The 25049-nt window shown below is 35.9% G+C and overlaps 1 protein-coding gene across 1 annotated transcript; it reads right to left on the bottom strand.

Annotated features, from left to right (window-relative positions):
* Positions 1–353: 353 nt before the first annotated feature.
* On the bottom strand, positions 354–25049 carry itgb1b (integrin, beta 1b; the record flags this gene model as incomplete). Its single annotated transcript, NM_001034987.1, is given in 15 exon segments — positions 354–418; positions 3860–4026; positions 4127–4359; positions 4604–4826; positions 4995–5233; positions 5309–5511; positions 8848–8988; positions 9909–9998; positions 10097–10192; positions 10289–10444; positions 12245–12483; positions 12569–12739; positions 16279–16498; positions 19541–19626; positions 24992–25049. Coding segments are annotated over 15 exon segments (2387 nt in total), but the record flags the coding sequence as incomplete, so codon positions are not given.

Here is a 25049-nt window from a genome sequence, read left to right as displayed (position 1 = left end):
GACCTTATCTTACCTATAAAACCCCTGTCATCTATCCCAATGTGACGGCTTTTAACATTCAAAAAAACAAGGCAGATCTGTGGCTAAAAATCAAAATTGAACATTGGATTTTTTTTTTTTGCATAAAAAAGTAAAAACTCAAGTTTATACATACTGTACAGTTTCTAAAGGATGCATAGAAACACAGGTTAATTGATTATACTGAACAGTGGCAAATGCACAGCCGATAGGTGGTTTTAAAAAAATGCAAAAAAAAATTAAAAAGTTAAAGAAACAAAGTGAACTTCAACGCTTCTGTTCCTCTTGAATTGTTCTGCATACAGTGTAGATTGGGGATAGACACGTTCGTCCATTATTTGCCCTCATATTTAGGGTTGACCACCGTTGTCACAGCGCTCTTGTAAATGGGGTTTTCACCCTAGAGAACAACAAAAAGAGACGAAAAATAAAATACAAACAACATAATCGTCAGGGTTAGCACACTGCACTGCAAATAGATTAAACAATGGTTAAAGCAAGCATTCCTAAAGGCACAAAACCAAGCACAAACACTGTACTTGCAGTCATCTTGTATACGCATTCATTTAAATACTAGTGCATTTAGTATCGACAATCGTTTGAATTACACTCTTTTTAAATGACATGCGGGTGAATAAATCTTTTTTCTTCATTTGTTTGGGTAAACACTCTCATCACTTTGTGGCTTGTGATAATTAGTGAATTAGACAGGACATTTTACACACTGTTCACAAGGCTGAGGTTGTTGCTGAAGAACCAGAAAGGTGAACAGACAGAAATGCAAATAAACAAAAGGCCATGCGAGGAGGAGAGAGGAAGAGTACAGACTCAGAGCGCGACGCCTTTATTTCCATAACTTGGATTCTGGAATTTATTAATGGGGCTCTTGTATATGGGATTCTCTTGCTAGATATGACCAGAAGAAAAAGTATGAAGAGAGGAGGAGAAAACAAGACAAAATATGACAGAATGAGAAAAGCAGAATTTAAGTAAAGAAAGCAAGAAACTGAAGTGATTAAGAAAGAAGCTTTTACACAATGACATGTTGACATTATGACATTTAGATTGACAGTGATGCAATGACATTTATTTATTGTAAATCAATAAGTTTCTATGTTCACTGATTCTAATTAATCATTTAACAAGCACTGTAGCTGCATGACTGACCATATATGAATGTGTTATCAGTAAAACAAAACTGAAAAATTGCTTAGTTTGGTATCTGCAAATCAACTTTACCCATTTTATTTTTTAAAAATGTGCCTGTTAAAGGTTTAACAAAACAGTGTGTTCATATGAAAAGGGGCAGAAATCAGCCTATTGCATGTAAGCTATGTAAAATCTTGATAACATCACAAATAAACAAAAACTCAGGAAATAAGGAGAAAACTCACTACAAAAAAGGGAAAAAGCTGTGCAGATATGAAGTTGGCTGACTCATTGCACTTTAAATAGACACACAGGCTTTTTCATAAACCCTCATGCAAAACAAACAAACAAAAAAAAGTTTATAAAGAACCGAGGCCTTCAGTCTGTCAGTGTAATATTTAGGATGATCTGAGAGCTGCAATACTAACAGTGAGCAGCAGGGGGCAGCGATGACCTCATCTGGTGCCAGAGAGGCCACACCCACTCAATGAGCACAGACATCACTTGTACTGTGCTTAAAGGGATAGTTCACCCCAAAATGTTAATTTCCTCACGATTTCCTCACACTTAAGTGGTTCTAAACTTTCATAAAACTCTTCCCATAGTAAGAACAAAAAAATACAACGAAAGTCTATGGTAACTGGTTTCCAACATTCTTGTTTCATGTTCACAGCAGACCAATTGGAGAATGATGACAAAATTTCCAGTTTTGGCCAGACAAAACCAAACTATACTGAGAAATATTATATTTTATCAATTAAAAGCAGCATAAATAAACTTCAATAATTTTTATGTAATACACTTAAGCTTGAAAACACCATGAGTAGCCTTTGTTAGCCTAGTTTTGCAGTCTGGATGAGTCAAAGCCAGTTGGTAAATGTATTTTCTTCTTTTAAAGTATTTTATATACATCATAAGTAAATCATAAGTACTTATTATTTAAGAATTATACAGTATCTTAATGTCATTTGGAGAAACTGGCACATGCAAATAATTTTTTAATAAAATTCATATTGTGAATCCGGCGTAGTTTGCTCTTATGCTTCTAAGAAACACTTTTAAGAAAATTCTTAAGACGACATGGGTAAATGAGACCCAGCGTGACCTCACTGTGTCCAGTTTTTGATATAAATCCCTACCTAATTACAGATTAACAGAAGTTACCTATGATATGTGGAAAACATTATGGGGTGACGGATCACTTGAAATAAGAGAAATAAGGAAACTTGAGGCCCGTACATACCAAGCATGATAACGATAAAAAAATAACTATTAAAAGAGTTCTAAAAATCATTCACAGTGTTAAAAAATAGCACAGTTCACACCACAACGATAAAGATACAGAAGAACAATATCACTGAGATGACTTCAAGAATGATTTTCCCCAGCAGATAAAACACTGTCAGCAAATCAGAATCCATTGAAAATTAAAGGGCTTTTGCAATTTAAGGATCCAGACGACACCGTGGAGAAGCAGACTGCTCGATGTTAAGCACACTTTTAAAAGGTTATCTAAAGATAAAGACTATCATGGAAACAATTGGTTATGCCATGGGAAATAATGACAAATAAATACAAAAAAGTTACAAATGTCATGCTTGCACACTGAAGTAGCGCAGGAATCCAGTGCTAGCTTCAGTGTCTCTGTGTTGCCTTCTCTACAATTGCTAAGGAACTGACTATGATAGCTAAAATCACTTTTGATTAGATTAATGAACCCTCAGTTTTCATGTTTCTGGGTTTCTCAGCAGCAGAAGTCGTCATAGTTGGGTAAACATAGAGCGCAGGGAAAGGGAGAGTACAACAATTTTTTTAACAATCTTATTTGCTGAAATAATAAAATTAAAACTCCACAATGGTGTTATCAAGATTTTCAGAAAAAATAAAAAATAATGTGTGACTGACAACGGCAGCCAAAAGAGAACAATGTCCAATTTACCGCCCTGCCCCATAGACGCTGCATTAGAAACGCCTCACACAAGAGTTTTCAGCTTAGTCCCTTTATTAATCTGGAGTCACCACAGCGGAATGAACCACCAACTTATCCAGCATATGTTTTACGTAGCGGATACCCTTCCAGCTGCAACCCATCACTGGGAAACATCCAAACACACTCATTTACACACACACACACACACACACACACACACACACACACACACACACACACACACACACACACACACACACACACACACACACACACACACTTCGGTCAATTTTAGCATACCCAATTCACCAGTACCACATGTCTTTGGACTGTGGGGGAAACCAAAGCACCCTGAGGAAACCCACACTAACATGAGGAGAACATGCAAACTCCACACAGAAATGGCTACTGACCCAGCGGATTTGAACCAGCGGCCTTCTTGCTGTGAGGCGAACGTGCTACCCACTGCACCACCGCATCATCCAGTGATAATTATTTTTTGTAATTTGATGCTAAGATTATACAATACATACAGAAATACATAAAAGGGGTAATTAGTCACAAGCTCAGTATAATGTTTAAATGCGCTATTGGCACACTGATGCCACCTGTTGGTTACAAGGAGTAATGCTGAAGTAAAAGCATCATCTAAAAATAAACAGATCATTATAGTTTGTCTGTGTGGTATTTTTCGTTATATTTATCGTTATCATGCTTGGTTTGAACAGGCCTTTAGTATGAAAATAATTTAGAGAAACATACCGCGTCCCACTTAGCATTCATCTTCTCCTTCTCGAATTTGGCAAACTCTCTGCGGTCATGAATGATCATGAGCAGCTTCCAGATGAGCAGAAGGGCTAAACCTATCAGAACGATTCCTGCGACCACACCCGCTACAATAGGGATGATGTCAGGGCCAGAGGGACACTCTGTCAACACGGACACAAAGCATTAAGGGACACAAGTTAAACATTATTAACATAAATCCTACATCAAGACCTCCTGGTGCTCTTTCAAAACTTCACCTACCAAGCTCCTCGGCCACGTGGACCATAACGCTGCTGTCGTTCCTGGTGGCGTAAGTGAAGAAGAACCAGCAGTCGTTGGCGTCCCGCTCTTTGCAGTGATTGATGATGGGCTGATCGTTGGGTTGAGGAAGATCCTCTTTCTTTTTCACGACCTTCATAGTAAAATAGCTGCATTGCTCCTCGCACGTGTCTTTCTTGTCACCGGTACCAAATGCCCGGCACTGGACGCAATCCCTGCAAGGAAAATGTGTTTATAAACAGAAACATTCAACATTTCCCACATTATTATAATTTGTTGCAATAGATTATAAAATAGTAATAAGATATGACTGAAACAAACTCATGTTTCAACAAATTCATCTAGATAATGTAAACTTTAGCTACAAAATGTAATGGATTTTAATACACCAGGAATTATTGGTTGTGTACACCTGAAGTAGTTCCAGCCAGATCTTGGTGGCTTTAGTTAATAACTCACTTGTGTTCAGTACAAACTCCAGGGCACGTTGGGCAGATTTCACAAGTCGGACCCTGAAACTTGGTGTCGGTACATTTACAGGCGCCGCATTCACAGTTGCCGCGGCCGTTACAGATCTGTTTATTGCTGGCCAGACAGGTGGAGGTGTCCAGAGAGCAGTCGCACGCGCTGCCGGTGTAGTTAGCATCACAGATACACTTTCTGCAATCACACCGACCGTGACCTGAGAGACGGAGAAACACTTTTAGGTTGAAGCTTTAATCTGTTAAAACATTTACAGTAATCATTCATGTGTCAAGATTCAATCAGAGCAGTGTTATTGTCAGTATATTAGCATTTTAAACACATTTTGTGGTATTTATATACATATATAAAAAAATCTCATTTGTACCTCCACAGAGCTTGTTGTTTGAGCGATCGCAGTTAAAGTTGTCGCACTCGCAGAACTTTCCACTGTATCTCTCCTCAGGGTTGTCTCTTTTCTTGCATTCGCACGTTCCACAAACGCAGTCTCCGTTGTTGCTGCAGATGTCAGTGCCATTATCCATACGACAGTTTGCGTCCAAATCTTCAGTCCTCACCTCATCTTTGCTACATTCACAAACTCTGCCAATGCGTCCCTCATTGCACCTGAATAAGACCATATTTATCAGTTGAGTGTGAGGAGTATACAGATGCTACAGCCAGTTTGAGTGAATAACTCACCTGCACGCTCCACACTCCAGGGTACCATTGCCAAAATGACACACTGGGCTGTTTTTAATCCCATCTTTGTGACACTCGCATTCACAGATGAAGTTGAGGACGACCTCCACCTCCTCAGTGAAGCCCAGCAGTTTAATCTTCATGGTCTCAGACTTTCCATTCAAAGGACAGCCTTTTGCAGTGATCGCCACCTCGAATGCCACCTGTCATGCAGAAAGACAAGAGTGAGCACTTGCTGAATTTTGCTTTGTGATCTTTGCCATTTTTAATAAGTTTCATTCTTTTAATATTATTTATTTATTTATTTATTTATTTGCTTTAATGCCATATCAGCAACATTGGCTATATTTATGGCACAACCTTTACAAAATAAGCAATATATAACCTGCAATCACATCCATTTCACATCCGTCTCAGCATGGATCAACTTTTATGCTTTTTTCATCACCAAGTTTTTTATTATTTTTATTAAATATGATTATTTGATTATTTAAATGAGTATTTAACCTTGAAATATTTGAACTAATAAATAAAGTTAACACATTGCTGAATATAAGTATGTTCAGTGCATTTGCCTGTCTCTTTGTAACTATTTTCAGGAGTCTCCAAACTAGGTCAGAGGTCTCGGTGACCTCGAGTAAAACTGAAGGGCTGTGGACTGGAAGCAACTGTTTCTATTGTTATTTATATGGGTTTATACCTAATCTAAAATGTCTAAAGTGATTTTGCTATTTTTACGTTTTATACTTTTAAGGTGATTCTACTTTTTATTTAGGATAAAGTTTGTGTAGTAAGAATATAACTGCTTGAATGTAGATTATACCGGTTTTTAACCAGTTTTGATAAAGACGGCTGAGGGTACACTCAGCCTTGGGTAAGAAACAGATTGTACTTTAAGTGTGTGTGTGTTCTATTTGATTGTGGATCCTTTCCACAGGTCTGGGATCAGTTCTAAACAGTTTAGTGGATGTCTGACGTTTATTTGCTTAAGATATTGTTCAGAATTGTACGCACGCACCCACATGGAAATTTTCCAAGTCTATCTGTCATTTAACCAATCAGGTTAGAACACCTATATGTATGATGCAGTTAATGCCGTTATGTGAGAGTATAATTGTTATTAATTTGTGATTGTAAGTAGAGCGGCCTAGGAACTCATTGCGAGTGTTGAAGTTGGCTTCTGCTGATGAAACTGCAAACTATCTTCAGTAAACTTTATTTATTTATTCAAATCTTTGACTCCGGCTCTTCTTCATCTGACAGACTGCTCATTTTTTGGGGTAAAACTGTAAATAATCCTTACAAAACATACAAATAATAACAACAATGAAAAAGAGTCATACGCAATCTTTTAATTTGATAATTAAATACTCAAAAATTCCTCTAGAATTAACCTTTTTAAATATTTCTCGTAAAATAATTTCTAAATAAAAACATTTTCTAATGTTATTTGAAAAAACACATTCTTTTAAAATATGTTTTATTATCCAAATATTCTTACCCTTTCAATAAATATCACTGCACTGGATGATAAAGAAGATAAAGAATAAAGAAGTGTGTTTCTATAGAAAATCATATCTCTGCTTTAACAGTAAAGATAGGTGTTCCTCAAGGTTCAATTTTGGGGCCAATTTTGTTCTCTATTTATATAAATTAACTTGCTAAAGCTGTTGAGTCTGTAAATGTACACTTTTATCAGATGACACAATAATCTGCTTCATCTATAAAAGTGGTAATAGACTTTGTACAAAATACTTTTAATTCATTCCAAACATCTCTTGGTTGCTTAAAATTAGTATAGAATGCAAAAATACCCGAAAAAGTTACATTTTATAAATATTTAGGTGTCTGGTTTGATGATAAGTTGACTTATATGACTAGTTTTCATATTGATAGTCTTTTTTTTTTTTTAATTAGGTTTTAATTTTCGTTAAAAAAAAGTTTCTCCTTTGCAGCTCGAAAATGTTTAGTTGAGAATACACTTCTAACAGTATTAGATTATGGAAATATACTTTATATGCACACACCTCTGAATGGGGGAAGGAACGTAAGAACAGCTGAGACTTAAAGAGAAGCAAGCAGCTGCTTAACCACTTTGCCTGTTGATTGAAATATTAGCTCATTTCTCACATTTAGTAACTGCATTTACGGAAATAGGGAAGCTGTTAAATATAACATTAAAGAGTTAGTTCACCCATAAATAGAAATTCTGTTATTAATTAAACACTCTCAAGTAGTTCCGAATCCCTGCAATGCAAAAAATGAGTTTTTTTCTTGTTTCTAGTGCAAATATTCAAAAATTCAAAAATGAGGAATTGTTTCATAGACAAGAAAATAGTGTCTTGTTTTCATAAATGAGTCAAAATTAAGTGTTTTCCTTAAAAAAAAAAAAAAAGCTAAATAAACTACCAATGGGGTGAGTAAAATAATCTTATTTAAAAGTGTAAAAAATACTATTTTGCTTACCCCATTGGCAGTTTATTTAGCTTGTTTTAAGGACAACTCACTTAATAATTCAAACTTTTATTTTATTAAAAACCAACAACAAAAACACAACTCAGTAGTATATGCACACCCTGATCTAATGCAGAAGACAATCAATTGTGGTGCACAAAAAATATTGAAGGAACTTTGTATTTATTTACAGTCGATCCACTGATGTTTTGACAAAGTTTATGGTTCCTTTTCTGGACTATGAACATCTTAGGACCTTTGCTGTCTAAGGACCATGAGGGAGCTCTCAGATTTCATCGCAAATATCTTAAATATCTTAACTTGTGCTGTGGTTATGAACATTATGATTGGAATGATCTGAAGGTGACTCATGAATTACTAAATCTTTGGTTGAATTAACCCTTTAACAACACTAAGGAGTGATTTAACTGGAATCACTTTCAGAATATATTTGATTTTCAATAAATAAACAATAAAAACACTCACAGCCAAAGAGTAAGTTTAAAAATTGAAGGAAGAGTGTATGCTTAAATAAATGAAACAAAACAGCTAACATCTATTCTTACAGCTATCATTTTATAGTGTTTGTTTTATAACTAGGCGAGGCAGTGGCGCAGTAGGTAGTGCTGTCGCCTCACAGCAAGAAGGTTGCTGGGTTGAACCTCGGCTCAGTTGGTGTTTCTGTGTGGAGTTTGCATGTTCTCCCTGTCTTCGCATGGGTTTCCTCCGGGTGCTCCGGTTTCCCCCACAGTCCAAAGACATGCAGTACAGGTGAATTGGGTAGGCTAAATTGTCCGTAGTGTATGTAAGTGTGTGTGAAGGTGTGTGTGGATGTTTCCCAGAGATGGGTTGCGGTTGGAAGGGCATCTGCTGCGTAAAAACTTGCTGGATAAGTGGGTGGTTCATTCCGCTGTGGCGACCCCGGATTAATAAAGGGACTAAGCCAACAAGAAAATTAATGTTTTATTACTAAACTGCTCTTAAAGTTTGTTTGACTTGGAATCTATGTAGTTTAGCAAAAGATCCATTTAGAAAACTGGTCCTAGATCTGCATAAAGTTTTCAGATTGAGGAAATTGATCTCACCTCGTCCCCAATGGAGATGTTGGAGCACTTTCTCCCATTATCTCCTGTTCCACTCACTCCGTTCTTGCAGTGGGAGACGTAGGAGATGGACACACCTTCAGGTAGCTTGCTGTTTTCCAGAATCACCTCGGAGGACAGAGACTAATGCACAGAATTAAGAAAGAAGATTGCGATTTGCGATTGATGAAAAAGACCAGTCAAGCCATTTATAAAGGTTTCTTTAATAAAGTTAATTAATTAATAATTGTTTGCCCCCCTGTGGATTTTGTTTTCTTTTTCAAATTTTTCTCAAAAGATATTTATTTTTTTACAATATTTCCTATAATATTTTTTCTTCTGGAGAAAGTCTTATTTGTTTTATTTCGACTAGAATAAAAGCAGTTTTTAATTTCTTTCTTCTTATTTTTTTTATTAAGGATTTTCAAATAGTACAAACAACAAAAACAATCAGACAAACAAACCATTCCCAAGTGTTGCATTAAATTTACAAATGTATGTTCAAAAAAATAATTAAATAATAATAAAAATGAAAGAAAAAAAATAATAATAAAAAAAAAACAAAAGCCAGAACTCTTAAAATAAAAAAAAATTGAGTTTATGTATGCACAGACGTGACTCTGAAGTGCTATACTGTATGTTTGCCAGTTTTCTTCCCAAAAAACCCCACAATGTCGACGAAACGTTTCACACTGTCAAAGGAACCCACGATAGCACCCAAAAGGCAGAGCAAGACGCTAACCCTCACACATGAAATCAGACTTCTGGACTTGCTAAAGGAAGGTAGAAGTTACGCGAGTGTTAAACAAGAGCGTAAAGTGTGAAAATGTTAATGATCGTCTGAGAAAAGTGTAAAAAGTGTGCAGTGAGGGATTAAAAACGTAACTTCCGCGATTAACGAGAGACCACTGTATTTCCTCCAGGCCTATTTTAAGCAATGTCATTTCAAATCAAGGTTACTACGAAACATTACATTTTTCAGGAACTTATCAAAAATCAAACAAAGCAGCAGCTAAAATAATTGGCTAAATGAATTTCTGCCTGTGCTTCTGTGGCCTACTCACATTATATGCATCAATAATGAGTTTGATCACATTGTTGGAGTCGGAGGTAAGCGTTCCCACTGCTGACTTGGGAATGAGGTTTTTCAGCTCCTGCAGATCAAACAAAAACAGTTTATCAAGTCCGTTTCCTCATATTACAGGACATGCCTGCCCTATTCATGCACACACAAAAGACAGCTTTTTTTAACCTGGTAAACAGGCTGGAACTCCTCGGTTACAGCAAAAATGGTCTGGATGTTGTTTTCACTCAGTTTCTGAACGAGATGTGCAATGGATGGATAGTCCTAGAGGAGAAGGATTGAAAACAATGAGACTTCCTTACATATATTCCTGGAGGCACACAGCAAAGTAATCAATCACGGTGTAACACACACACTTACATAGTAATGGCTCATGGTGTAAATGTTATCCTGCAGATGGCATTTCCCGTCATTAGGAAGCACGATGCCGCCCAGTTTTCCGTCTCCAGCAAAGTGGAATCCAGCGTCCGTGGAAAACACAAGGAGACGAGTGACATTCCTCCAGCCAATCTGATTCTGAAACACAATTAAGAGAAACGTCAGCTGTAAAAAAAAAAAACCTGATGAGATGAATTTGGTTGTTACATAGACATACCCGGCGTCCAATCTTAGTACCAATCTAAGATGATTTGATCCTGGATCTTTTAATCTTGATATTTGATCTCTGTGTAATTTGGTTCTTGGTGAATCAGAAGTGATCTGATATTGCTGTGTGCCCATGCTTGTTGTGAAGGACAGATCTATCGATTCTCGAAATTATGACCAGCAATACAACAGTTGGCTGAATCATGTAAAATCACCAATAATCAAATTCAGCTAAAAGAGTAAAAGAATGGACCCCTGGACACTTGGACATGGTTACAAATTGAATTCTACAACACAATGCAAACATTAAAAAGTACTTTTTGGATGTTTTTGGATATTAGCAGCTGTAATATTTATAGTTGACATTATTAATTTAGAACTACATAAAAACGCAGCCTTGCATAGCATAAAAAACTGAGCAAGAAAATAATGGTAACACTGCAGTAAATATATATAATTATACCTCATCATTTTTAATTTCAGAGAATATATTGTAGTTTATAACAATAAAATGTGATTAGCAATTTTGCTTCAAAATAATAAAAAATATAATTAAATTAACAAATAAAATCATAATTAATAAAAAAAAAAGAAAAAATATAAATAATAATAAAAAATAATAAAATTAAAAAATAATATATATATATATATATATATATATATATATATATATATATATATAGTTTTTGTATCATTTTTAGTTTCACAACACAGTTTAAAACAATAAAATCTGATTTTAATAATTTAGCTCAAAAACTAAACAAAAAAATAAATAAATAAATAAATAAAATTAGATAAAAACATGAATGTATAGATGAAAATGCTATAGAAGGATGGACAGATTGAGATGAATTGAGATTTATTATTTGTTTCTTTAACGTTTTCACATGTGACTATAAGAAACACTGAACATCACAACTTCTACTCCAAGGATGTCAAACTCAATTCTTGGAGGGCTCCAGCCCTGCACAGTTTAGTTCCAACCCTAATTAAACACACCTCGAACTAAACTGTGCAGGGCTGCAGCCCTCCAGGAATTGAGTTTGACATCCTTAGAGTAGAAGTTGTTTAAAACCCTGTTTTACTCTTTAAAAGCAATGTTTTTTAAATGTAAATTATGACTGTGAAAGATGTTGCCAAGTTGATTTTTTTTTTATCATTATTTCTCAAGCACATTAAACATCAATTTATTTACTGATCAAAATGCTTTACAAAAGTTTTTTTTTTCTGTGGAAGCTGTTATATACTAATTTGTTTTAATAAGGTAAGTACATTTAAGAATAAAGCATGCATTCAATTGCTTAAAAAGTGTACAGCAAGTATTGCTGTGATGTTCCAAACTACTTTTGAACTTCCTATTCAAAGACTACATCCCAAGGAACAAGTAGGGTTTCAACAAAATATGAAGCAGCAAAAAATGTCTTCAACAATAACATATGCAAAACCATAATAATAAAACTGAGCATCAATTAAAAAAACATTAATTCAGCAACAAATGATCATCTTAAAATTATTTTTGGAAGATCAAAGGGAACCACACATGAATTGAATTTCCCATATAAAGATTTGGTTTTGAAATATATATATATATATATATATATATATATATATATATATATATATATATATATATATATATATATATATATATATATATATATATATATATATATATATATATATATATTAAAAAATTAGACAACAATTTTTAATAAAATCTAAAAGACGAACCCCACAGACAGCCACTTGCATGATGGCATCGAAGCCTCCCTCGGGTGAGTCCAGGTTTCCTGAGATCTGCTGCCTGCTCACCAAGCTATTAAACTGAGAGCCGTCATCGGTCAAACTCAGCACATTCTTATAGCTGAACGGACTGGTGCAGTTCTGGTCTGACGTGCAGGGGTTCAGCAGTTTGGCCGGAGTCGTGCTGATGTATGGCATCACAGTTTTCTCCACAAAAGAACCGAAGCCTGGAAAACAAAACTGCGTAACCAACAATGCACTTCAATAATACAAGGGAAGAGAAATCCAGCATAGACGCTCTGAGGCTCTTACCAATCCTGAAGTCAGAGGTGATCTTTTGCATTTCTTTCATCAGGTCGGTTCCCAGGTTTTTGACGTTTTCCAAATCATCTTTCATAGAGTAGCTGAGGTCCATCAGGTAGTAGAGGTCTATGGGGTAATCCTCAGCCCTCTTGAATTTCAGAGTAAACTTCTGCGCTTCGCCTGAATTGGAATGAGAGATGATCAAGGGATTAGACTACAGCTTTACAGGGGAGTGAATTTATCCTTTCTAGACGAAAAAAAAAAAAATTGCTTTATATGACGTGTAACTATTAGGTGATGTCTAAAATCATGCATTCCTGGAGCTGAATAGTGATGCACCAATCCTTAATTTTCATGGCTGATTCTAACTGCTGATTTTTATTTACTTATTTATTGATTTGTTTTATTTTTTTTAATTGCCCGATATAATAATTCTATAATATAAAATCAAATAAAAACAAATATAATTAATATAATAAATAAAAATAATAAATCTAAAACACAGATTAAAACATTCAAATTGTTTTATATTTTATAGTCACTTTTTGGAACAGCAGGAATAACAATGTTGCTGTTTTGCTGTTGTAAACAAAGCAGATGCACTAGAAATGGAGTTGATCATCTAATTAGAAAAACCATAAGAACTTAAAAACGCTGAGTTTCCATGTAAAATATTTAAATAAAATCCTCCACCCCCAATTCAATAGTTAGGATTTTATTCCAGTATTTCTAAAATTAAGAGCTTCTACATGCATAATCTGCACATAAGCCAAAATCCACAGATGCACAAGTACATTAAATAAAGACCATGCATTGTACATTAAACAGAGTGTATCCAAAATAAAATATACTTTGAAAAAGCTAAAAAAAAAAATTTAATCATTAATTTAAATAGTAATTTTTTTCCTACTATGGAAGTCAATGGTTACATGTTTTTAGCTTTCTTATTTTCTTTTAAGAACAGGAAGAAACTTAACGCTTTATAAGTACTTAAGGGTGAGTAAATAGTGAGTGCATTTGCACATTTGAGAAAACTATTCCTTTAATGCTCCGATCACACAGTTTGTACTATAAAATTCTTGCAATGCTGTTTGAGATAATACGACAAACAAACAAAAAAAAATTGCAATCTAGCGTTTGGAGCTGTGGAAATATAAATGTATATAATCTAGTTTCAAATGAACAATAATTTACATATGACTGAAAAGTTATATTCTTTGGTTTTGAATGATATAATTTCATTAAGAGCCCAGCCATGAGGGACATTTACCCTCAGTCTTTCTGACTACTGGCTGAGTCAAAGTGATGCAAATGCTACAGTCAGGCTTTTAACGACTCTGCCTTTGTCTTCGGGCGATGCTTTCATGCTAAACACACCCTTTTGTTAATTAACTTATGTGGTCAGTAGCTGGGCAGGTTTCTAACACCCATATGCCAGTTATCATGCTGACTCCAATATTGAATTTGCATGCTTTGTTTAGCCATCTCTCGATTCTGATTTCTGGCAGGTCGTCTGCTAAATAGACCTGTCATTATATGTATTTTTAGATGTATGATATATTGCACCAAAATATATTGCAATTAACCTTATTACTTTCATTTTAAGACTATTTTATGCCACTTCCAAAGAACACATAATATTTTATGAATATTTCACTTAATTATAGTCATTTTAACAATTTAATAATCAGGCATTAAAATCAGAATGTTAAAACGCATATCCTAAATAAAAATAGTAAATGTTAACAGAAAAAGTACGAGGTAAAAAGTAACGAAGGCAGTGATATCTGCTACCAGATCTATTTTCTGTTGTCAGACACCCACACGAAAGTATCATCTAGTAATTTATTATAAAAACTAGTGTTTTTTAACCGTACTGACACTGACACCTCTAAAGGCTGATTTTTTATTCTTTCGCCTATCGACTGCGCGTGCATTTCACATAATGGATGAGGTTTTTATACTTGACTCGTTCGCTGTTGTGAAGTTCTTTAAAACGACATAGGGCAGTCAAAAGAAAGTGGCCATAAAGTCAGACGGATAACCGAGAAGTAGGAAGTTTCCGGAACTACGTCATATCATTAATAGAATTCAATATTTTTAAACTAATTCTTTTTATTAGTTATTTAATGATTATAAAAGATTATTGTAATCATTTAAGATTTTTTTAAATCAATCTTTGATGCATCACTTGCTTTTATTCATATCTATGAATAATAGATACCTATTATAGTAATATAGTATAAACTACCTATTATAATTTATTAATATTAATGACAACAGAACATGGGTTGCTCTACAAATATATGTTTTGTTATGGAAAGAATAAAAGTACACTTAGTAAAATACTGGCGTTTTTATTTTTTTATATTACTGTCTGGCAATAGTTAGTTTGTGTCCTCTACGTATATGCTTAAATTAATAGTCGAACATTCCTGACCATTATCACCAATAAATCCTAGAAAAACAGGGCATCAGTATGTTGTAAACCGATAGGTTCAAATATTCCTTTCCTCTTATTAAAGAAATAATTTGTTCCTAAATTATAGTTTTGTAACTATTAAATTTTTTAAATTCAAAATTGTAACATATGCACCAGTGTAAAACCTATGACTGGAGGATAAACATATTTCTGTAATTGTTAATTAAAACCACCTGGGTCTCTACTTTTGCCATGGCCTCTCTTTTTGGCTTTAACAAACGCATCCCTCAAATTTTTTAAACTTTTTAACAAAAACTTTTTTCCTTTCCCACTGCTGCTGCAATTTCTAGCCCTGAATTTTATCCGTCTGGTTCTCCCTATGATCACGCATGGGCAGATCATAAAGATGTCTGTACAGGCGTACCCGTTTCAGACAAAATCTCTTTAAAGTGATTCATATTCAACTCAAATGAAACGTGGCACCGCGCGCACTGTTCACTCGAGTCTCAAAACATTTTGTACGCTCTGCCAGCTTAAATCATGCCGCGTGCACCCAAAGCAAACCTCTGCAAACACAGCGATGACACAGTTGCCGCACGCACTCAAGTGAACACGGCAAGTATAAACCAGGCTTAATAGAGACAGAAATGTTGCTCAATCAGCTAAAATGTTGCTAGAATTGGTTGCGTATGGGCGATATACAGTTGAAGTCAGAATTTTCTTTTTGAAATATTTCCCAAATCATGTTTAACAGAGCAAGGAAATTTTCACAGTATGTCTGATAATATTTTTTTCTTCTGGAGAAAGTCTTATTTGTTTTATTTTGGCTAGAATAAAAGCAGTTATTAAGTTTTTAAACCCCATTTTAAGGTCAAAATGATTAGCCCCTTTAAGCCAATTTTTTTCTCGATAGTCTACAGAACAAACCATCATTATACAATAACTTACCTAATTACCTAACCTGCCTAGTTAACCTAATTAACCTAGTTAAGCCTTTAAATGTCACTTTAAGCTGTATAGAAATATCTTGAAAAATATCTAGTCTAGAAATGAGTTATTAAAACTATTATGTTTAGAAATGTGTTGAAAAAATCATCTCTTTGTGAAACAGAAATTGGGGAAAAAATTAAACAGGGGGTTTAATAATTCAGGGGGGCTAATAATTTTGACTTCAACTGTATATTGCATCACCAAAAATGATTGAGGTCATGTCCATGAGTTTGACAAGTTGATATCTTGATTATTGTGATAGGTCTATTGGTGCATCTCTGCAGTTGTGACAGAAGTTAAACAGTACCCGATCTGAGGTTCAGGCTGAGCTGCTGAGGCTGAATCTGGGTGATCTGATCTGGCTTCAGTTTTGCTCCATTTTTTGTGCGGTTTGTCACAGGCTGGTTCTTGACGATGGTTATCTTTCCACGAGGATTTTCAATGCTGGCCTTGGAACAGCCCTTTTTCTCCAGAGCCTCGATTTCATCACAGCGTGTGGATTTCTGCTCTCCCTGTTTCAGAAAGCCCTGCGGAAACACAAGGGAGTAGAAGAAAACAGTGTGAGATCATGAACACTCAAACAAATACAGTACCAGCTGGAGCACAGCACGAGCACCAGTATATTTACACCCAAAAAGACAAGAAATATTAGTAACACTTTAGTTAATGCATTTACTAACATGAACTAACAATGAACAATACATTTATTACAGTATTTGTCTATGTTAGTTAACATTAGTTCATGAAAACAGAGTTATCATTACTTCATTTTAGGGCTGTGCAATTAATCGAAAATCCGATTTTGATTTCGATTATGGCTTCTAACGATTATGAAAAACCATTAATCGAGATAAACGATTATTCCATTATTTACCGCCCCCCTGTCCAGTTGTCTTCACTTGTTGCTCTTAAAAGCGCGAAAGACCACATGCTTGACAGAAGCATGCGGTCTGCACTTGGTCTCATTCGCACATTGTGAGGAGCAGAGAGCACACGCATCTAAAGTCATTAACATTAGCGCTTTAATGTTCAAATAGGTGTCAAAACGCGGTGTTTAGTGGTAATTCATATTAACCCTCATTTTGTAATACACAAACGAGATGAGGTTTAAAAGACACGTGAAAGCGAAACCATTAAAGTGACAGAGCATAATAGCTGCCGCCTGTTTTATCATGATTAACAAAACAACGAGAAAATCCCTCTTTGCTCTTGAATGAAGACTTTTGTAGCTAAAGTGTTTTTCTTACGGTGAAGATGCTAAAAGCACAGTTTGTTTCATATTTTTATTTTATTGTATTTATTTCTCTTTCCTTTGCAGGGAGGAAAATAATATATGCAGTTGAAGTCAGAATTATTAGCCCTCCTAATAGACAAATTAGGAGGAACAAAATACAATTTCCAGGAAACTCCACCTGCCTGCTATTGGCCAGAGAAACATTCAGCCCACCCCTTAACTAACACCATTGGCTGAGCCTGTGTTGGCAAGAGGATGTGCAGTGTGTCTGTTGATGCCTTACAAAACTCAAGCCCTCCAGTCTGCATTACCTGTAGTTTAGTGTTTGTATATATCCTGCTTTCTTTAAAGTGGCTAGAGGCGATTGGTGCTTCCTGTCTTGCCATAATCCTCTCCACATGGCAGGAACAGACATGATCACACAGGACGCTGAGTCATGAACACAGAGGGGTAATGTGTGCTAAAGTTCCTCTGAAATGACTCAAGAAATAATAATCAGCCGGAGTCGAATGAAGGTGGGACGAGAGGTGATGTCACTGATTTGGATATTTCGCCGTCCAAAAAAAAACATGTTTTCGGGAGACAAAAGCATTTGCAGAATCACAGGATGTCCTCTACAGGCTTAAATAAACAAATAATCGGACTACAGGAAATGGTTTCCCCACATAACATTTTTCCCTAAATGCACATAATTCAAGAGCAGCCATTGCCTTCTTTACAGGGCAAGTTCAAACCTTGCTGTTAATCAGGCTTTCAGAAATGTGGGCGAGCTTTCTTTTACAGGACAATAAAGCAGATTTTTAGCTGAATATGCGGCTATTCATGAAATATCTGTCACTTTGAGATCACAAAATAAATATGGAGGCAAAACAACATTAATACCCACAGCCTTTGCTCAATACCTTGTTGATGAACATTTGTAAGCAATTGCAGCCTCAAATCTTTTTGAATATGATGCCACAAGCTTGGCACATCTGTCTTTGGGAATTTTTGCCCATTCCTCTTTGCAGTACCTCTCAAGCTCTTTCAGGTTGAATGGAAAGTGACAGTGTACAGCCATTTTCAGATCTCTCCAGAGATGTTCAATAGGATTTAGGTCTTTTAGTTTCATCAGACCAGAGAATTTAGTTTCTTATGGTCTGAGAGTCCTTCAGATGCCTTTTGGCAAATTCTAGGTGGGGAGTGGCTTCTGTCTGGCCACTCCACCATACAGGCCTGACTGGTGGATTGCTGCACAGATGGTTGTCCTTCTGTAAGGTTCTCCTCTCTCCACAGAAGAATGCTGGAGCTCAAAGAGAGTGACCATTGGGTTATCGATCACCTCCCTAACTAAGGCCCTTCTCCCCTGATCACTTAGCTTAGATGGCCGGCCAGCTCTAGAAAGAGTGCTGATGGTTCTAAACATCTTCAACTTATGAATGATAGAGGTCAGTGTGCTCATTGGGACTTTCAGAGCATCAGAAACTTTTTCTGTAACCTTTCTCAGCCTTGTGCCTCGAGACAATCCTGTCTCAGAGGTCTACAGACAATTCATTTGTCTTCATGCTTGATTTGTGCTTTGACATGCACTGTCAACCCTGGGACCTTATATAGACAGGTGTATGCCTTTACAAAAGCATGTCCAATCAACTGAATTTACCACAGGTGAACTCTAATTAAGCTGCTGAAACATCTCAAGAATGATCAGTGGAAACAGAATGTTACTGACCTCAACTTAAAGCCTCACATATATAGAATATTCACAGCCTTTGTCGTGATTTTTCAGTTTTGTTTTTTTTTTAATACATTTGCAACAATTTCAAAAACTCTCTTTTCACATTGTCATTATGGAGCATTGTGTGTAGAATTTTGAAGAAATCCATTTAATCCATTTTGGAATAAGGTTGTAAAATAAAAAAGTTGAAAAAGTGAAACACTATGAATACTTTCAGGGTGCATTGTATATTTTAGTTTAGTAGAAAACTCGGCCTTCTTCATGATATAAGGATCATGCCCATCATATATGTATAGTTTCTATTTATATCTCCTTAGAAAAGTGTAATAAATCACAAAAAAAAACAGACTTTCCTCTATGTCTCCCATTAAGTTTTTTTACTTCCTGCCCTCCATCTGAATTTTGCACGTCACCAGAACCACATGATTTAAAACAATCTTTACTTTAAACTTATTATACAAGTCAATTAAAATGAAATAAATTAGCTGTTCTTTAATCATGTCCAACATTAATTTGAAGGTCTAATTTATACTATTGCTTCAGGCCTCATTTAGTCACTAACACCTTTAAGAAATTACTAAATTGGCACCAGTACCATAAAAAAAAACATTCTGAACTCACCTCATCTGTACACCAGCCACACTTTTCTCCGGCCTGAATGCATTCGCCACAGGACTGGGCCGAAGCCTTGGTGCATTCATTACCATCTGCACACACACACACAAAACACACAACAAAAACATCCATCATCATCAGTCTCGATTTCCTTCCACCACCACTAACACAGGAAACTCAATGCAAAGCACATTTAATAACAAACACTTCGGGCAGACATATGCAATGTGATTCTCATGGGGCCATCCTTTTAAAATAGACTGGCTGTACGCTGTGGAGAGGTCATGTGAACAGTTTTAATGGTGACTTCTCTAAAGACTTAATGCAAACCATGAGGCCAGAGAGCCCAGAATAAACCACACAGAATTGTGAGAGATCACTGGACAGAGATGATGAGCATCCTGCCTCCTATTATTCTGCATTGATGACGTGAAATTTTCTCTTGGTTCTTTTCTTGGATTCTGAAGCGCCTCCATATCTGAGATATTCCTGGAATGAAAATCACTGCAAATGTCTAACAGATGACCTGGACTGCTTTCTGATGATTTTATCAGGCTCTGCTCTACTGTGTGTTCTGGGTGAGTGCGAAAATCAGTCAAACACTGGGACGCTCCTACACACATACTTCCACAGTAATAAAGAGCCAGCAAACTGTCAGGATATTATCAGATTGTTTTTCTTTTAAATACACAGACATCCCTTAAAGGCAGAGACACACCAAGCAAACGCTTGGCTGTTGGGTAGTGTTGTTCAATTGGTTAATGTCTGTCAGGCTAGTTTGTTTGGTGTGTAGAACCAGTCTCAACCATTGGTGAAAGAGCGATATCATTAGCTGTTCAGCTTTAAATCGGAGGGCCCTATCATACACCCGGCGCAATGTTGCGCAAGGCGTGACGCAGTAGTCTTTTGGTAGTTTCAGCTTGGCTCAAGAGTCGTTTTGAGGCGTTGCGCTACGCTGTTTAAATAGCAAATGCATTAGCGCTCATTTGTGCGCCCATAGGCGTTCTGGTCTAAAAAGGAAGGCGTTCTGAGGCGGACCGCTAGCGCGTTGCTATTTTGAGAAACTATAATAGATTTTTCATTAGACCAAAACTAACCCGGTCTAAACTCCGGCACAGAGTTGCGCCTCACTTACGCACTGCTTAATACGCACAAGAGAGCAATAGGCAAATATCTTTACATATGAAAAAATTTAAATATTAAGGATATATATAGGAAATAATAAGAATAGATATAGGATATAAATATAAAGGATTAAAATATTACAAAACATTATTTTCTAGCCTACATAAATATGAAAAACCACTGCTTTTATGTCTTCTTCATCTCGGGAGGCTTTTTCAGTTCATTCATAACAATTTGCTTTTGTATAATGTTATTATTATTAGCAGTAGTATTTATTATATCCATATTTATATTTGTTTTATTAAAAAAAAGCTTAAATTTGTCTACCTGTCAGGTTTTAGACCATATGGGGCACAGCATGTGTTTTAGGATATAACTCAGGTTTTTAAACACATTTTGCTATTATTATTCATTTATTTGTTTGCTGGAAATTAGAACTGAATTTAAAAATAGTTTTGAAATGAATATTTGCGCTTAACAAAAAAAATTATTTATTTATAGACTAATTGATGTCTGTGCGTAAAGGTTTCCCTATCCAAGAGCGAAAGTGAAAATAGTTCCATTATCTCTCATTCTCACGCAGTAGATGCTCTGTTTAACAGTTTTCTGTTAAAAATAAGTTAACTTTTTGCTTGTGAAATGCTCATTTTTTCCACTTAGACTTACTTTGCGTCCTGTAAATAGCGAATGCGCTCTTGGTGTGACGCAGCTGACTCTTAAAGAGAATGGGAGATGAAACTCTAATTGGTTTATTCTCAAAACACACCTATAACTCATTAAGAAAATAAACTAAACCCTTTTAGACCTTGCGCGGAAGGCAGATTTTCCGTACTTAAATTAGCAAAAACGCGTCCTGACACGCCCTGAAAACGTTTGCGCATGGACCGTCAAAATAGAGCCCGGAGCGTGAGAAGACAAAAACTGAGGTAACCAAACCAAGCAAATGACACAAGTAAAGAGGGAACACATAGAAGGCATTTGGTAAAGAGGAAACCCTTAGTCATATAAAATCCTCTACGAACATAGACCGGTGTCTGATGTTACAGTATAAATGCCTATATTGATATAAATTCCTTGAAATCACGGACAGGTGCCTATATCATCTAAAACTCCTGAAACAAACGTATCCTCACCAGCCATACTGAGCAGCCACGAGTGGCATTTGAGTGATGTCAACCCCCCCATCATCTTAATGGTTAGAGGAGCAAGTGTCAATCTACACTAATGGACCAATGATGACGCTGAAGTCCACCCATGATTTAAATTAAATTCGAATAGCATCTTTTGGAAACGCAAGTGTAGAATGTGGGAACAAATGCGAAGGGGAAAAAACAAGAGCACAAAAAAACATTTAAATAGGAGCGGAAAAACTGATTCGGTCTAAAAGCCTTTTCATTTTTCAAAACTAGATTAAAGACCTATCTTTTTAGCAAAGCACACACTCAGTGCATCACTTAGCGGTATGATACATGAATGTGCTCCACGCAGGTTTCTGCATCTCGTTTATATACACTATGAACAGCAGCTACACTAATTATTCTCTTCATTCTCTATTTCCACCTAGGGATACTCATCCCGAGGCCCTCAGACTATGCAGCGCCACTGATTCGATCCAAGACCAGCGACGAGATGACCCCAAGGTTTCCATAATCCTGGACCAGGCCGTATCCTGAGCAGCTGCAGTGGTGGTCATGAAGGAGTGGAGAGCATGAGACTGATTCCTGTGACGCTCCAGGGACAGACGAGTCTTCGCTGAGCTCCAGCTTCCAGCGCCTAGACTGCAGCTCTGCCCAAGACGTTTGGCCATAAGAGAAATGGTCGTGCCCAACTGAGCCTGGTTTCTCTGGAGGTATTTTAATTCTTCATTTTCGCCGATTGGTGAAGTTTTTTCCTCGCCGCTGTCGCTACTGGCTTGCACGGTTCGGGATCTGTAGAGCTGGATTGCTCTTCAGTGTTTGGACACTCAGTAGTGATTTTTAAACCACACTGAACTGAACTGAACTTCAACTCTGAAAACTGAACTGACACTGTTTCAATTTACTATGATTTTCTATGTGAAGCTGCTTTGACCTGCTTGATCTACACTGTAATATGCTACACAAATAAAGGTGAATTGAATTGAATTTTTGATTTACGCTCATTATCTTTTAATACACGACCTCGTTGTTTCTTACTCTGCCTTTAGTTTTCACTTTTGTGCATTATAGTTTTACACACAATGTCAATATTTTGATCTACGTCGGCATGGGCTGGTATAAGATTTTGACGGTGTGATAACCTTGGATAAAAATACCACAGTTTCACAGTGTCACGGTATTGTCATTACTGCTCTAAAATATGTTATATTTTAATTTTTTGGTTAAAAAAACAACAAGTTTTTCCCTATTAAACACAACATATTTTTCTTTAAACAACATTTATAATGTTTTGGAGCAGTGAACATGTCAGACTAAATAATTAAAATAAATTATTGGTTTATAAGTGATTTGTTTTTCAAATGTTTGCTGAATTGTAGGCGGACCAGTAGTTGATTTGTATTTTAGTTTCTGCTTGAGATACACTTAATTTCGGTAAATTACACAGTATTTAACTGTAAAATGAAATGTATTTTACTGTAGGACAGTTATTCAGAATGTCAAAATATTTAAAAGTTGCATTGTGGGAAATATCTTCTTGGCACCTTTAAAATACAGTATTTTTAATCTGCTGTAAATCGAAATACAGTAAAACAAATGAGCTCAAACATAACCAATCACAGAAAAGGATTATTTTTTTCTGTCTGGAGAAAGAAAACACAGTTGCAAGAAGCTGGCAGCTACAAGGTGTGTGCAAATGCTCTTATGTTTCTACAAATACTTACTATGTTCATGTTTAAATTAATACAAATAAATACAAATAACAATTAAATAAAAGTTAAAAGGCTAAAAAACTAAATGAAGTAGTTGTTAAAAAATACATTACATATATTATAGGAATGGTATGACAGAAAATTTTTGAAGTTTTAAAACCTCGACTTTTCCAAACCGCGGTAAACCTTAAAACTGGTTATCGTCCCATGCCTAGATTAACGATTATTTTTCTATCCGCAACTGCAATACTTTAGGTAGGAATTTGATCCTGTAAAGGCAGCTGTCATTTTGTCACATTTCTTATATAATTGCAAATAATACGGATCATCAATCATTATTAAGTGAATACCAATGTGGTGAGCAAGAAGTACTGTGAAAATGTTATGTAAAAATTGTTTCAGTCTCTGCTAATGAGCTGATGATCTGAATCAGATTTGGTTAAGGAGACAAGGAAAATGTGCAGAGCTGGTGATCCTCTAGGAATATGGTTGAGAAACACTGCCCTAATGCATTGGTTCTCAACCATGTTTCTGTAGACCACCTGCACTGCACAATTGCGTGTCTCACTTGACTGTCACACCTACTTCGGGTCTTGCAGTCTCTGCTAATGTGCTGATGATCTGAATCAAGTGTGTTTGGTTAAGAAGACATAGAAAATGTGCAGTGCATGTGGTCCTCCAGGAACGTGGTTGAGAGCCACTGAACTAAATGACCAAACCATCAAATAGTACCTAGCATGAGTATAACCTTATTCACCATCGGGAGGTGGCATGATAACTTATGTAGGGGAAGTTTGTTTGGACAATCTAAAATACAAAGCAGCAACCGCAGAGCATTTGACGTGTCCAACGTTCCATCTTTATTTCAACGGGCTGAAAAAGTGCACTACCCCAGTATTTAAAACATTTATTCACTCAAATAAATAACATATACTGTTTGTTTAAACTACTTATTTAAAATCAGTTGAAACAACACAATTCTAGAGGTGTTTTGGAACAACTTAATTGCCTTTAGTTCAATCCACTTAAATTTGTCAAAACGATTACGTTTACTTAGTCAATGTGTGTTGAGGCAACATTAAGGAATTGTGTGAAACCCAGCATTTTTACAGTGCTCTTTTTATGATAAACTTCATTGTCAATGCACCATTTACTCTATTTATTCTACAAAATGGCATAGAATAGTGCATAAGTAAGCAATTTGGGACTCATGCAGACAGAGAACATATAAGGTCTAGTTTAAGTTGACTGTTGTCTGTCAGGCGTAGCGATGCAAGGTGGTTCTTGTCATTGGCTTGGTGTGTTGCCACCTTAAAAGATACAATCAACTGACAAAATATTTTAATACCAAACTAGAAATGGATTTACTAAAATCCTGTGTGTCGAGTTAAATAGATAATGCTCTACATAATCATTTTTGCTAGCATCCTCAGACTAGTAGACCTCAGTGATCATCTGATGCTTGTGGAAGCTGAAGTTCTTACCTTGTTGTGCCCTGCTGAGTCCAAGCAGAACTGAAATCAGGAGCAGCCTTACGTCCAT

Source organism: Danio rerio, chromosome 2 (assembly GCF_049306965.1).
Source record: "Danio rerio strain Tuebingen ecotype United States chromosome 2, GRCz12tu, whole genome shotgun sequence".
Lineage (NCBI taxonomy): Eukaryota > Metazoa > Chordata > Actinopteri > Cypriniformes > Danionidae > Danio > Danio rerio.
The sequence above is the reverse complement of the archived record's forward strand: the minus strand, read 5'-3'. Positions and strand labels throughout refer to the sequence as shown.